This window comes from Choloepus didactylus, chromosome 9, assembly GCF_015220235.1.
Source record: "Choloepus didactylus isolate mChoDid1 chromosome 9, mChoDid1.pri, whole genome shotgun sequence".
NCBI lineage: Eukaryota > Metazoa > Chordata > Mammalia > Pilosa > Megalonychidae > Choloepus > Choloepus didactylus.
Window position 1 is genome coordinate 111,006,003 of NC_051315.1, and position 14,140 is coordinate 111,020,142.

Sequence of the window (14,140 nt, forward strand, 5' to 3'; positions counted from 1 at the left end):
CAAGAAAGGAGGAATAGGTCCAAAGTGGGGGCACTAGGGCCTGCAGTGTCAGCTGGAGCATCTGAAAACTGCCTGCCCAGAGTCCTGTGGGCAAAGGAGGAGGCTGGAGATGAGTCAGGCCCAGGGCTTGCTGGGAGAGCAGAGAGGAGCGGGATCATCCAGTAAGGAAGAAACAGGGCCAAGCAAGGGACAGAACCCAGGCTTCCCAGCTCCCACCCGCCCAAGTTGTCCCCCTCCACATGTCATCCCACACACAGTGTTTAAACAGAGCAGCAAAGAAGAAACACAGACATCCTGGGTCCTGGGGATGCAGGCAAGAGCCAGGCTGGGAACAGAAAGGTCTGTTTATTCCTGGCAGTCCAATATCCAAGGGGCCCTGCACCCACTTCTGTCCAGACCCAGGCTGAACTCTCCCAGAGCCTCTGACTCCTGCCCTACCAGATGACGCGGGGCTGGGGCTGTCTGCTGGAACAGAGGCTTCCCGCCCACCAGCTCCCTTGAGGATGGCTTTGAGGCTGGATACTTGCCTTCTCCCACTTTCTATCCTGATGAAGTCCTGTCTCTCCAGGCCCCTGACTGGCTGTGTAGGTTGGCAGAGATAGACACCTCATGCCTTGAGGCTGTCAGGCCCAAGGCTCCCCAGGGAGCCCAGAAGGCCCCTTGCTCCTTCCACTTGTGCAGTTAAGCAAGGAAGTCTTTCCTAATGTCTCACCTCCAGTTTTCTTACTGCAGTTTCAGCCTGTTCCCTCCCATTTCAGGCCTCAAGAATGTCTGGTTTCTCTTCTCTTCCTCACCCCAAAGCTGCTGAGACTTGATACAAGGCAGGAAGTAGGGCCCCCAGCTCTTGGCTTCCTAGCCTAAACTCGCCCTTCCCTCTCACTCTACCTAGTTTCCTCAGTTTCCCTGTGGCGCAAAAGAGACACACACACGCACACCCTCGCTTTTCTTGGGTGCTCAATCTGCCTTCACAAAGGAGTTCTTTCTAAGAGGAGACAGGTGGCTGGAGGGAACGACGTGCAGTGGAGGGCCCGGATCCTCACGGCAGTGATGAGTGGCCTTTCAGTGGGTGCTTGTGTGCTGAGCACTGATCTAAGCCCTTGTCACACGTTCTCTCATTTAATCTCACAACAGATGAAGACAATTATGAGCCTCAGTTTGCCAATGAAGGAACTAAGATGAGAGAACTTTAGTAAATCAGCCCAAGTTCACACAGCTTAAAAATAGGATCCCAACTGGGATCCTAATTGGGATTTGAACTCAGGCTGTCTGCTCCCAGAGCTGGCTCATGTCTCTTCACCAGCACTGAGGAGGGAGAGGAGTCACTGGCCAAGACCCCACTGTGTCAGGCACTGGGGAATATGCAGTTACATGTTACCCTATGATAGCTCCACAATAGTCCTGAGAAGTGGTGGTGTTCCCATTTTATGGGTGCGAAAATTGAGGCCTGGAGGTAACTTGCCCAAGCTCTTGCCACCAGAGCTATTTGTACTTTATACTCCAAAACTTGACTCAAAAAGTAGTTAGGAAAATGTGGACCTGCCCCAGAGACGGGGAAGCAGGGCTGGCCTTAGAAGCTTAAAGCCCATCAGGTAATGGGATGAAGGGCAGTGAATTGTCCCCCAATCACCCCCAAACACCCTATCCCCGCCCCATCACACACATGTAGTGCCCTCAGCAGACCAGCAGAATTAGGGTGCTGAATGTGCTGTCAGCGGGCTGGCCTCTCCTGGAGGTTACGCTCAAAAATGTAAACGTATTCGCTAGGGTGGGAAGTGGGAGGGGTAGGTAGACTAAATCATGATTATTCCTCAGCTGGAATGCATTTCTCAGATTAGCTGGGCAGTAGCAGGCGAGAGGTCCCAGCGGGGGGCAGGAGGGAGCCCCCCCCCCCACCCACACACCTGGTAGCCACGGATGGTTGTGGGATGGGGTAGGGGTGGAGGGGCGCTTGGTGGGGAGGACTCCCAGTTCCTGCAGCTCAGAGTGCCGGGTCCCACCCCCAGAGGCGGGGCAGAGCCCGGCAGCAGATCCCGGCGCCCCGCCGGCCCTACAGAGGGGAGCCCCATGCGCTCCTCGGCTGTGACAACAGACATGGCCCGAAGCCCTGCAAGGCTGGCTGCAGCAGCTCCCTGACCCTCAGAGGAAAGCCCCGGCTGGGTGAGCGGCACCTGTCCCCCACAGCCATGTGAGTAGCTCCTTCCCTGTCCCCCACCCCAGGCCACACCCCCACACCTCAGCTCCAGATCCTGAAGACGCCATGGCACTCAGCCTGAGCCACCAGACCGTGGGGTGTGCCAGGAGGTCACCGCTGGGACTGATCCCTGCCTTTCTTGCTGCTCCAGTGGAGGTGGAGTGGGAGGAACCACTCCAAGGTCAGGCTGGGAGCTCCGGCTCAGGACCCCAGAGGCCAGGTTTGGACCAAAGGACCCTGAGGTCTCATGGGGTTTGACAGATTTGATGGTGCAAGGAGGAGGGGAAAAGAAACTGGAGGGCCGCAGGAGAGGGAAAAGTGCCCCGTGTAGAGGGCACTGGGAGAAAGTGAGGAAGAGGAAATGGGCTGATGGGAAGGGAAAGGGGCTCAGTGGCTTGGAGGCCTGGGTTCAGGGACTCTGGGGGAACAGGGAATGGAAGGGGGAGCATCTCCCTCTCAGGTCAGGGTGCCATGGGACCCTGTGATCCTCTGACCTGTCGGAAGGAAACTGTTGTTAACAGGAGGGGAGGAAATCCTTTCCTTATTGACTTTATTCCTAGCAACAGCAGCTGCTCCCCTGTTGACAGAAGCAGGAGCTCCCACAGGACCCAGGACCCTCCCCTGTCCCCCACGATGTGTTGGCGGTGTGGCCTCGGAGCTGGGTGGTTGAGAACAGGGAAAGAAGGGAAAGGAAGGACAAGGGCAGATGGGAACCACAGAGAGGCCAGGCCCTGCCCACTGGCTCCTCCTGCCTCTCCTCTGGGCTCAGCATCACTGCCACCCACCACCCCCACACCCCCACCCTGCAACCCAGCAGCTCCTCTCCTCCCTCCGGCTTCCAGGAAGGGCTCTGTTGCTAGTGTGGAGCGGACGAGTCAAGTTTATGGGCTGGAAGTCCTACCCAGAGGCTGCTTACTGAGCTGTAACCACTACAAGGGCGGATGGGAGGAGGGGGTGTATGGGACAGGGCATCCCACTCGCTGCCACTCTGGCACCTGCCTCAGTCCTGTCACCTCCCCTCCCCCAACCCTTAGTAGCATAACAGCTGTCTTAATGCTCTGGGGCCACAGCTCATTGGGCCATCTCCCCATCCAGGGTGTGAGCATCTGAAGGCAGGGGTCCCATCTCGTTCACCTTAGCACCCACCCCGAGCACCTGGCTGTGGGCTCAGCCAGGAGGCTCTGAAGCACTGGCTGGCAGGAAGCCCACTGCAGCCCCACCCTCTCTTTTGGCTAATTTATAGGCTTCGCCAAGGAGGCAGGGGCTGGACAAGATGCTTTGGCGTTGCAAGGGTCCCGCCTTCCAGTCTGAACAGAGACAAACCCAGCTGCCCTCTGAGACCAGGCAGACAACAGAAATGGGCAAAGGTAGCCTAGTGGGGACGGTGGCAAACTGTCTAAAGGGCAGCCACCTCTCAGCTCCAGCTGGCTGCTCCCATACAGGACACAGGTGTGGCCGGAACTGATTTTCCCAGAGAAACCAAAAATATGAATTTTTATGAGTTTTTAATTGACAATTAATTCGAAAAAAATATGTGTATCAACAAACAGGATCTGGCCACGGTCCATCAGTCTGTACCCTCTGACTTCATGTGCAGTCTCCGCCAGAAGGACAGTGCGCTGCAGCCCCGCCCTAACCCTGGCTCCCCACATTCTCCATCTAGGCATGCTGGCTGCCGTGCCACGTCTCCCTTGTCGCGAGGCCCAAGATGACACCCAACAGCACCGGGCAGGTGACCAGCCCCATTCCTGTGGGGGCCCTGGGGCTCTCCATGACCCTGGCAAGCCTCATCGTTGCTGCCAACTTGCTCCTGGCCGTGGGCATCGCCCGGGACCCCCGCCTGCGCAGCCCACCTGCCGGCTGCTTCTTCCTGAGCCTGCTGCTGGCCGGGCTGCTGACAGGGCTGGCGCTGCCCATGCTGCCGGGGCTATGGAGCCAGAGCCGCCGGGGCTACTGGCCCTGCCTCCTCCTGTACCTGGCCCCCAACTTCTCCTTCCTCTCCCTGCTCGCCAACCTCCTGCTGGTGCACGGGGAGCGCTACATGGCAGTGCTGCGGCCCCTGAGGCCCCGGGGGAGCACCCGGCTGGCCCTGCTCCTCACCTGGGCCGGGCCCCTACTCTTTGCCAGCCTGCCTGTACTGGGGTGGAACCACTGGGTCCCCGGTGCCAACTGCAGCTCCCAGACCATCTTCCCGGCACCCTACCTCTACCTCGAAGTCTATGGGCTCCTGCTGCCGGCCGTGGGTGCTGCTGCCCTGCTCTCTGTCCGCGTGTTGGTCACTGCCCACCGCCAGCTGCAGGACATCCAGCGGCTGGAGCGGGCTGTGTGCCGCGGTGCACCCTCAGCCCTGGCCCGGGCCCTCACCTGGAGGCAGGCAAGAGCACAGGCAGGAGCCACACTGCTCTTCGGGCTCTGCTGGGGGCCCTATGTGGCCACACTGCTCCTCTCGGTCCTGGCCTACGAGCAGCGCCCACCGCTGGGGCCTGGAACTCTGCTGTCCCTAATCTCGCTGGGCAGCGCCAGCGCGGCGGCAGTGCCTGTGGCCATGGGGCTGGGTGATCAGCGCTACACAGCCCCCTGGAGGGCAGCTGCCCGAAGGTGGCTGCGGGGCCCGCAGGGAAGAGCCACCGAGGGCAGTCCCCACCCCAGCACTGCCTACCACACTAGCAGCCAAAGCAGCGTTGAACTGGACCTGAGCTAGTCCTCTGTGTGCTCTGACTAGATGCATCTGTCCATCTCTGCCACCCAGCCCCTCTCCCCCTTGTCCCCACTCCTCAGGCAGAGACCCTGCCCATATCTGGCCCTTCCCTGGCTGAATAAAGCTCCTCTGGCCCAGTTGGTTGTGATCACATTCCACTGAAAGGGAGAGGCAAGCAGAAGAGCTTCGCCAAGAACCAAAAGAGCAAGATGGGTATCAAGGGTGAGAGGAGGTATTTTGAAACCCTGCGGATCTTTTGGGGGACCTGCACTCTGACATGCACCTCACTAGTTCCCCCTCCTGTCCAGGTGACAGAAAATCCAGACACTGCCTCTGGGAAGTATATTTTATTTACATGTTTAAAATCTGTAACTAGTATCTCTTCCTCCTTTCCACCCCCAAAGACTTGGGAAGGGAAAGAAAGGGAACCTCAAAGACCTACTCCCCACGTACAAATACACCCCCCACCCCACCCATGGCTCACACCAGCAAACGAAAGTAAAACAGAAATGTCTGAACCTCCCCCAAGGGACCCACCAGGTCTGGGCAAGGGGGGCAGGAGGGAGGGCCCGTGGGTGGGGTCGCTAAAGAGAAGAAAGGGACAGAGAGGGGGCAAGTCAGTTTGAAGGGGATGAAAGTAGTCCAAGGCCCCCTCCCCTCCTCTTCGCTCCACCCTACCGCCTCTGCTGGTGGGGGGGCTCCCTTCATCCCCCCAGCACCAGACATGCCAGAGGCTGCAGCTGTTAACGGTCAGGTCTCTGGACACAAAACACTTTCGCTTTATGGTCTCCTGATGTGGTCACCACCAGGGAGGCATCTCTGTGGACAGAAAGCACAGGGCTGAAGGGACTGGGGATCTGGGGCCCTAGGTGGGTCATGCACTTACGGGCTCCTCAGACACATGTGCACTTTTGAACCCCTAGTGCCAGTGCTGTGCTGGTGCTTCACACTGAATGGGGACAAATGAAGCTTGCAACCAGCAAGAGGTGAAACAAGGAAGCCCCTAGCAGGGGAGAAGAACAGCTGAACCAGACCGGGGGGCGGATTAGGGCCAGCCCTCAGCCCTGTACCTGGGATGAAAAGCCCGGGTGGGTCCCTGAAAACCCTGAGCTGGGGGCTGGATCCAAAGCCATGACTCCCTGGTGTGAACTCATGCTTCCCAGCACTCCTGCCTCACAGGCAGGGACCAGGCCTTGGGGCCCGATTTCCCTTAGGAATTCCCTCCCCCACAGTCCAAAGACCCTGTGCCACCCCCTCGTGCCATCCCCACCTTCCAAATACACACAGATCCCCCAGCCCTTGCCCGTTCACTCACTTGCTGAGGGCAAAGTCCAGGATCTCGGCCGTGTGGCCTCGGTAGTCAGTGAGCAGGCGACCGGTGCGGGCATCCCAGAGGCGCACGATGCCATCCAGGCTGCAGGTGTAAACCACGGCTGTACCCGCCTCCCACAGCAGCTGCACGATGCCCGACTGCGCCCGAGGACGACAGAGGCAGAACCAGTCAGGGCCATGAGAACCGAGAGGCACCTGCTCCCAGCTCTCAGGGAGGAAGGGAGGGAGGGGTGGGGAATGTGGAACACAGAGAAGGACCAAGGAAGGGCCAGGGCTGGAGAAGATGCTCGCAGAGGCCTGGACTTCCCTATGGCTTCAACCACTGCCCACAGAACTCTCGGCTCCAGGCTGCCTGTACCTGGTGCTGACACTGGTGCCTGAGGGTCTGTGTAGACAGGTCGTAGATGGCCAAGGTCCCATCCAGGTAGCCAACAGCTGCCAGGGGCATCCTGGGCAGAGGGGAGCACCTTGAAGGCCCAGGTAGGGACCTGATTTTGGAGCCCTTCACTCCCTTCTGGTCCGTCCCCCGCCCCACCACTGCCAAGCCTCCCTCTCCCCACCACAACTGCCTGAAACCACAATTCTGGCCCAAGCCCCTGGCCCTTGGCTGCCCCAGTCCCTCCCCACCTCTAGACCCAGGCCCTGGCTCACACTCACACACTGCAGAAGCCCAAGGATTCCACCGAGTTGGACTCGCTCTCTTCCCCCTCCCCCAGGCTGGGCTGGGAAGCTACCGTCTCAGGTCTGAAAACACCCACCACCTACGGGCAAGAGGAGAGGATCAGGAGGGATGGGAAACTGGGTCCTCCATGAGAGAAGAAACACACCGGGGAGAGGAGGCAGCAGGAAGGAGAAGAAAGGAGGGGAGAAGATGCAGGAAAGTGGAGGGCTTCACAGCCAGGGGCCAGGGGCCACTCGCCTTGCCGGTGGTGGCGCTGACCAGCTTGGCCTGGCAGTCCACAGAGCCAGTGAGGATCAGGCTGCCATCCTGGTTGGTGGCCACACAGGTCAGAGGGCCCTGGTGACCCTCAGTCCCTAGGAGGGAGCAGGGAGACAAGTCAGGCTTCATCCTGTCTCCACTCTGACTCCTGCCCTAGGTTCTCAGCCACCTCCCCAACAAGGGCCCAGGTGACAAACCTCCACTCCCTCCCTGTCCAGTACCTTTTAGTACATGGATCGGGTTTCCCTGTTTCAGGTCCCAGATCCTGATGGTGCCATCTTCATAGCCGACCACGGCTCTCTTCCCTAGACCCCCAGAGGCACCGAGGAAGAAAGAAGGAGAAACAGCATGCTCAGATACACCCAGCAAGGGAACAGGAAGGAGCAGGGGACAAGAAGTAAGGGGACAACTTGTACTTTCTTAGGATAATACATGAACGAAGCCACTATGAATGAAGAACACTAAAGGGAAGTGTTAGCATGAGAGATGTACAAAAGACATCATGTAGCAGCCTGATGTGGAAAAGGAGGAGAGGAAGCTGTGGGTGGAAGACTGCTGGAAAAACGGAACTTGATGAAAAGGCTATGTTCAAGAAAATAGATTTTCCAAAGTAAATAAAAATGAATGAAAAAATTATACAAAAACATCAGAATGATGTATACAAAATGCAGTATGTCATGACCAAGTTATATGTATCTCAGTAATGCACGTCATTTGAAATTAGAAATTAAATATTGTAATTCTTGCCAAGCACAAAAAAATGTAGAGAAAATTATGAATTTCACTGAGCTATTAAGGAAGAATTATATTGACTGGGAGATTGACCATCTTTATAGATAGGAAGACATAACTTTTTAAAGATGTAAATGAAATTAGAATAAAGATGTAAAAGAAATTAGAATAAAGGTTTCAGTGTATCTTTTCCTTAGTATTTGGCAAGTACTCTCTAAAAATCATAGGAAAGCAAATAAATAAACAATTCTAAGGAAAAAAAAAGGGGGGGGGGGATAGACACTGCCCTGGGAAACAGTAGAGAAGACCTACTTCAGGGTGGGAAAGGAGGAGCTGTCTGCTTGGGGGCCTGCAAGGCCAGTGCTCCAGAGACCAGGCTTCAGAGCTGGCCAGATGTGACCCCAGAGGAACACAGGCAGGCATCTGACCTGCACCCAACTCTTCTGTACCCAAGAAAGGACACTGAGGGGAGCCGCTCTCACCATCAGGGAGGACTCGGCCACAGGTGGCTGGGCAGTTGGGACCCTGGAAGTTCTTGCAGTCACCATTCGGGACCTTCCACATCCAGGTGTTGCCATCAGCCGTGCCCGCCAGGAGGACAGGTGCCCGAGGGTGCCACTCCATCCACTGGGAGGAGAGGAAGTGACAGCAGGGAAACCCATCACCCCATCCATCTAGGAGACTGCCCCATGAGCCCCACCAAAGCTTCTCCCTGCATCTGGGGTCAGAGGGAACTTTCCAGATAAGAGATGTGGACATTCCTGCTACCCCTGGGTACCTCAGGGGTACATAAGGTCAGAGTGGGCTTGGTCTGGTAGAGGTGGGACTGGATCCCCAACTTCTCATGCCCCACCCAAGGCCCCACAGAGATGATCTCACTTCCAGGTCTCCTGCTTCAAAGGACCAGACCTCCTCCTTGGTGTCCACCTGCCACACTTTCAAGAGACCACTCATGTCCCCTGTGGCTACCAGGGTAGAATCATGGCTGAAACCAGCACAAGTCACAGAGTCTTTATGGCCTGCAAGGGAAAACAGGCAGAAAGAGAAGAAAACATCAGGGTACCCAGTGCTGAGGGTATGACCCACGAATCTGGTGCCCTGAAAGAACCAGTCGGAGAAAAAAGAGGAGTAGGACAAAGCAGAACAAGTAATCAAACCCACTGCCACTCCAGGAACCAACACCCCCAGATCCTCCCAGGAGAGACACTGCTGGCCCCTCACTCAACCAAGGGTAGCCCAGGCCTCTGATGTCTTCCCCTTTAAGGCCACTCCGCACCTCTGCCTGAAAACACCCACATCCTGCCCAATTACTCCCACACCCATGGTGCCCCATTGGCCTTTCTGGGACTCCCTTGGCAAATCAGTGCCTCCCTCCCCTGGGCCCTCTGTATTCTTCTTTGTGTCCCTGGAACCCAGCGTAGTGCTGGCACAATACAGATGCCAGTAATTGGCTGTCGGATGCACAGCCACTGCAGGCCAGCCCCCCGAGACCTCCAGGCCCCTACCCTAGGCCCCCTCACCTGCACACTCAAACAGCAGCTCCCCATCGCTGAGCCTCCACACAAAGGCTTTGTCATCTTCACCCCCCGTCACTGCCAAGGTGTTGGTCTTAGGGTCCAGGCTCACACAAAACACAGATGCTGTCCCAAAAAATGTTCCATGAGTAAAGTGACGCACCCCTACTCAAGACCCAGTCCTTCAGGACTTCAGCCCATCCCCTTCTACCGAAAGCAACATGTCTTTCTTTCTGGAAAAGAAGTGTGCATCCAAGTTCTAATAAGTTTCAAGCATCAGGTACTTACAGAAATCTTCTCCTTCCCCAAGCTTGCCAAGCTCCAAGTCCTTCTCCAGGGCAGATCTTCCCCCACCCCCGCTACTGTGCTGCTCCCTCCACCATCCTACAGATACCATGGACAAGGCGTGGGTGCGTGTGCAGGGCTTACACTTCTCAGCATGGGAGGCCACCAGGGTGGGTTCATATGTAGTGAGGAGAACATCATGTTACGGTTTTCTTTTGAAGAGTTACTATTTTAAAAAATTATATAAAATGTGCTCCAAAAGGTCCTTTTACCTCTAGTTCACACAGAGGTAACTTTTATTAACTTTTACCATATGCAACTTTTAAAAGAAAACTAAGACTACTTAGATAAAACTAAGGCAACTTTTATTAACTTTTACCATAGGCAACTTTGTAAAGAAAACGAAGACACAAGGAGGTTAATAAAGGTGATAAACTGGTAAGCAGCAGCGCTGGGATTTGAACCCAGGCTGTCTCCACAGCAGCCAGGCTGGCATCCATTCATGATACTGCCCCCTACCTGTGAGCCCCTCCAGGCCCCGCCAGCCTCTTTCCCATCTCTCAGCCCCTCCTAATGCTCTGCACACAGCAGCTGTGCGATGCTCGAATGCCCAAGTGGACTGAGTGTAAGAGGAATCTTTTCAGAGGCCTTACCTGAGTGCAATGCAAAGGTGACCTCGCTATCATCTGGGCCCTCCAGGCTGCCAACCACCCCTTCCTGGGGTTCCAGAACCCAGCCTTCGTCCTCGTTGCCCTCCTCTTCTTCCTCTTCCTCAAAGTCCACATCTTCCATCTCCTGGGCCAGATCATCTGCTTTGAAGAGAGGGTTAAAGGATGGGGCTCGGAAGGTGGTAAGAAGGATGGGAAGAAGTGTGAGGAGGCCTGAGGTCTGAGGGTGGGAGGCGGAAGGGTGTCAGGTAGCAAGAGGATGAAATGGAGTCAGACAGATGGGGTATAGCGGGGGCGAGAAGAGGCAAGGAGGAGGGGAAGGAGAGGTCCCAAGGTTGGGCAAAGGCGGTGTGGAAAGGGAGGACCAAGGGGATGATGGGAAGGGGGTGTGTGAGGGGAAGGGCCAGAGGAGGTGTCAGGGAACCCCCACCCCAACCGGGCCTGAGAGCTAAGTGGGGGGATGTGGGGGAGGCAAAGGTGTCGCTAGGAAAGACCAGTGAGGTGGAAAGGGGGTGGGGAGAGAAGCAGGGGTCAGAGGCCAGGGGTGAGCGACTCCTGTCCCATGGCCTGAGGAGCGGCAGTTCTCACCAGGGTCCGGCGGACCGGGATCCAGTTCTACCACTTCGATAATCTCTTCATCGCCATGAAAGCTTAGGGTCTCCAGTGGGGGGGTGTCTGCGGCGGCCCCGGTTTCCGATTCGGACTCCATGCGGCGCAAGCGGCCGATCCACTTCTCTGGGCCCAAACGCCTCCCAAAGTCAGCTCTGCGCGACGACGCGGAACTCGAGCCCCTCCTCCCGGGAGGAAGTAGGCGTAGGCGAGTCCCCGGCAAGAAGAGCGACAACCTCTTGGCCAATAGCGAGGGGCGTTGCCTAGCTGACCCACCAATCACAGGGCAGAATAGGGAGCCGGGGACGGGGCGTGGCGGGGAGAACACAAACTCCGCCCGGCCTGACTCCGCCCCTACCAGGAGTGAAACAAGCGAGCGTGCGCGCCGTCGGGGTCTCATGGGAAGAGTAGTTCTCCCGGGTCCACACCGCAGGCGTCTGGGAGATGTAGTTTCTAATCTGTAGGCAGGACGGAAGGCGCGGGGGAGGCCCCTTACGCAAACTACAATTCCCGGCGGGGAGCGCGGTGAAGAGGGGTGGGATCTGAACATGGCGGCGGTGGTAGCTGCTACGGCGCTGAAGGGCCGGGGGGCAAGAAATGCCCGCGTCCTCCGGGGTAAGAAGAGGGACCCCTGGGAGGGCAAGACTTTAAGGGGACCCTTTTCCTTCACATCCCGCCGGCTATAGCAGGAGGTCAGGGCTGTCGATTCCTGCTCACACCCCTCTGCAGGATCTTAAAGAGTCTGGGGTCTAAAAGATGCTCTCTAGAGGTCACCCGGTCCGTTCCCGTACCTTTGGGTTGCCCGACACCTCCGGGGTCTTGCTGCAAGAGGCGGCCCCAAGGAAGGTCCCGCGCTCCAGGTGTTTCACACTCACCGCAGTGCAGAGGAAAGAGCCCTGGGCTTCTGAAGCTTGGGTTCTAGCCCCGGATAATTAGCAGTTTGACCTTGGGCGAGGCAGTTCATCTCTTGGGGCTTCAGTTTCCTCTTGTATAAAATGAGGGGATGGAGTAGATTATCTTTAAGCTCCCTTCCACTTCTAACATTCTGCAGTTTAAAAACCTTTTCCCAGATTTCTTCACATGTCTTATGTTAGTCCCACTGCAGCCCTTCCCATCCTGTCGTCTGAGAAGGTGAAAAGAGCGAAACTCGCTCTCCTTGGCGTCTGAGGAGGTGAAAAGAGCGAAGCTCGCTCTCCTTGGCACCAGGGTGATGAGCCCGCAGTGACGTGGAAGTGATTTCCAGAGGTGCTACCTCGATGGCGATTTTCCCATTTCCCTTTGGATTCTCCCCGCCACTTGTTGTTACTCCAAACTGCGGTCACTCACTTTCCTCAGATCTCAACCCCTCCCCCCAGCCCTTTCCCCCTGCGTTCTCCTCATACTCTCTTATCTCTACACAGGGATTCTCTCAGGAGCCACGGCTAACAAGGCTTCCCAGAACAGGTCCCGGACACTGCAAAGCCACAGCTCCCCCGAGTGCAAGGAAGAACCTGAGCCCCTATCCCCTGAGCTGGAATACATTCCCAGAAAGAGGGGCAAGAACCCCATGAGGGCTGTGGGACTAGCCTGGTGAGTTTCAACTGCCCCTTTGCCCACTACTGGGTAGTGGAGTCCAGGGAAGGGTAGAACCCAGAGACATCTCCAAGTTTCACGTGGTGAGCTGAAGCCAAGGCTGTGAGAACAGAAGTGTGAGGGTGAGGTTGGGCAGGGGTAAGGGAAAGTATTTGGAATTGGGGAGATAGTGGGTTTTCTGTGGAGTAAGGTGAGCCGATTGGGGTCAAATTTGGGTCCCCGGCCTCATCTTCCCTTTGGGGAGCTTGGGATGAGACCCAAGTACCGGTAGTTAGTTAATTAGTTGAGATCATGTGAGACTATATTCGTCATATAATAACACTTAGAACATGTTCACTGTGTTGTTATTTGCATCTGACTCTGACCTTAATACATATTTCTTGATCAATATTAAAAGGAAAGGAGGGAAAATTAATATTTTTTTCAGCACCTGAGGTGTGCTGGTACTTTACAGTATAATGTGTTGGTCTTTCTGAGGTAAATATTACATTCCCATTTCACAGAGGAGGGAACTGAGGCTTGGAGCTAGGCTTGTCCCGAGGTCTTGTGACTCCACATGCTCTTTCTCCCACACCAAGGTGCCTCCCAAGCAGCAGTTACTCAGATGACGGAGGGAGTCTGGGAGGGGATGGGGGGCAATTCAGGCAGCAGAAACCTTTGCCAGGACATGGAGAGGGAAAGAGGATAGGCTGTCTGCAAATCATGCACGGTTGGTTTGGCAGGAGTGCTGGGTTCATGCATAGGAGTGCAGAGGTGGGCAGACACCTCTTGAGCCACGGCTAGGGGTTTGGACTTGGCTGGGAAGTGATGGAACGCCATTATGGGGCTTTAAGCAGGGCAGCAGCAGGATTTGATTTGAGTGGGACCCTCCGGCAGCCAGCACAGAGGATGAATGGAGATGAGAGGTATTGCAGCATTCATGTGATTGATGAAGCTCGAGTGAGATTCCCCCCAACTCTTCTGGCTCAGGTTCGGCCCCTCCCCAAACCCCGTGCACATCTCCCCACCCCTAGGGCCATCGGCTTCCCCTGTGGTATCCTCCTCTTTATCCTCACCAAGCGGGAAGTGGACAAGGACCGTTTGAAGCAGATGAAGGCTCGGCAGAACATGCGGGCGTCCAACACGGGCGAGTATGAGAGCCAGAGGTTCAGGGCCTCCTCCCCACATGCCCCGGCTCCTGAAGTTGGCTCTGGGGTGCAGGCCTGAGGAACACTGCACACCTCCCTTAGACTGTATTGACTGTGGGCTCCAGACTGTGGAAGTCCCTCGGGTTTGGCTGTGATTCTGTTCCTTGCCACTGAGGTCCGCCAGGGGGCATGGGATGTCCAGGCTGCTGCCAGCCTCTACTCCCACACCCAGAAGCCAGCCAAAGGCAAATAAAGTTACTGCATGTTTGAGTGGAAAGGAACCAGGACTGGGTTGTGAGTCCCTTGGGACGGGAGGGGCAGAGGGTGGGATTGGTTACTCATGTGTGCTCCCTCTCGCAGAAGCACTCAGTGTTCAGGCTGGATGGTGGACAAACCACAGAGACTTAAGTGCAACAAGCCTAGGCTCGGGCCATGGGGACCAAGCCCTCTGAGCTGCTGGCCGGAGGGTGGT

The 14,140-nt window shown here is 56.4% G+C and overlaps 3 protein-coding genes across 7 annotated transcripts in view; 2 read left to right on the top strand and 1 right to left on the bottom strand.

Annotated features, from left to right (window-relative positions):
- Positions 1 to 2,086: 2,086 nt before the first annotated feature.
- Positions 2,087 to 5,018, top strand: GPBAR1 (G protein-coupled bile acid receptor 1). Its single transcript, XM_037848796.1, has 2 exons — positions 2,087 to 2,185; positions 3,855 to 5,018. Exon 2 carries the CDS (start codon positions 3,900 to 3,902, stop codon positions 4,890 to 4,892), a length of 993 nt encoding a protein of 330 aa, XP_037704724.1. The 5' UTR covers positions 2,087 to 2,185; positions 3,855 to 3,899; the 3' UTR covers positions 4,893 to 5,018.
- A 203-nt stretch (positions 5,019 to 5,221) lies between these two features.
- On the bottom strand, positions 5,222 to 11,149 carry LOC119543912 (angio associated migratory cell protein). 2 transcript variants are annotated; one of them, XM_037848795.1, is made up of 11 exons: positions 10,949 to 11,149; positions 10,346 to 10,501; positions 9,414 to 9,533; positions 8,773 to 8,912; positions 8,376 to 8,520; positions 7,383 to 7,466; positions 7,141 to 7,256; positions 6,879 to 6,982; positions 6,580 to 6,670; positions 6,205 to 6,359; positions 5,222 to 5,708 (listed from the first exon to the last, which is right to left on the bottom strand). In XM_037848795.1, exons 1-11 carry the CDS (start codon positions 11,067 to 11,069, stop codon positions 5,633 to 5,635), a joined length of 1,308 nt encoding a protein of 435 aa, XP_037704723.1. In that variant the 5' UTR covers positions 11,070 to 11,149; the 3' UTR covers positions 5,222 to 5,632. The 2 variants fall into 2 exon arrangements, with proteins under 2 accessions (XP_037704723.1, XP_037704722.1); XM_037848794.1 differs by having other exon boundaries at positions 10,346 to 10,504.
- A 345-nt stretch (positions 11,150 to 11,494) lies between these two features.
- PNKD (PNKD metallo-beta-lactamase domain containing) overlaps positions 11,495 to 14,140 on the top strand; it is a 77,087-nt gene continuing 74,441 nt past the window's right edge. For 3 of the 4 annotated variants that reach the window (XM_037848782.1, XM_037848783.1, XM_037848785.1), the window contains exons 1-2: positions 11,495 to 11,584; positions 12,370 to 12,538. In XM_037848782.1, coding sequence (XP_037704710.1) covers positions 11,518 to 11,584; positions 12,370 to 12,538 — 236 coding nt within the window. In that variant the 5' untranslated portion in view covers positions 11,495 to 11,517. Of the gene's footprint in view, positions 11,585 to 12,369; positions 12,539 to 13,554; positions 13,950 to 14,140 lie in introns of those variants that run through there. The other variant, XM_037848793.1, reaches the window with a different exon arrangement.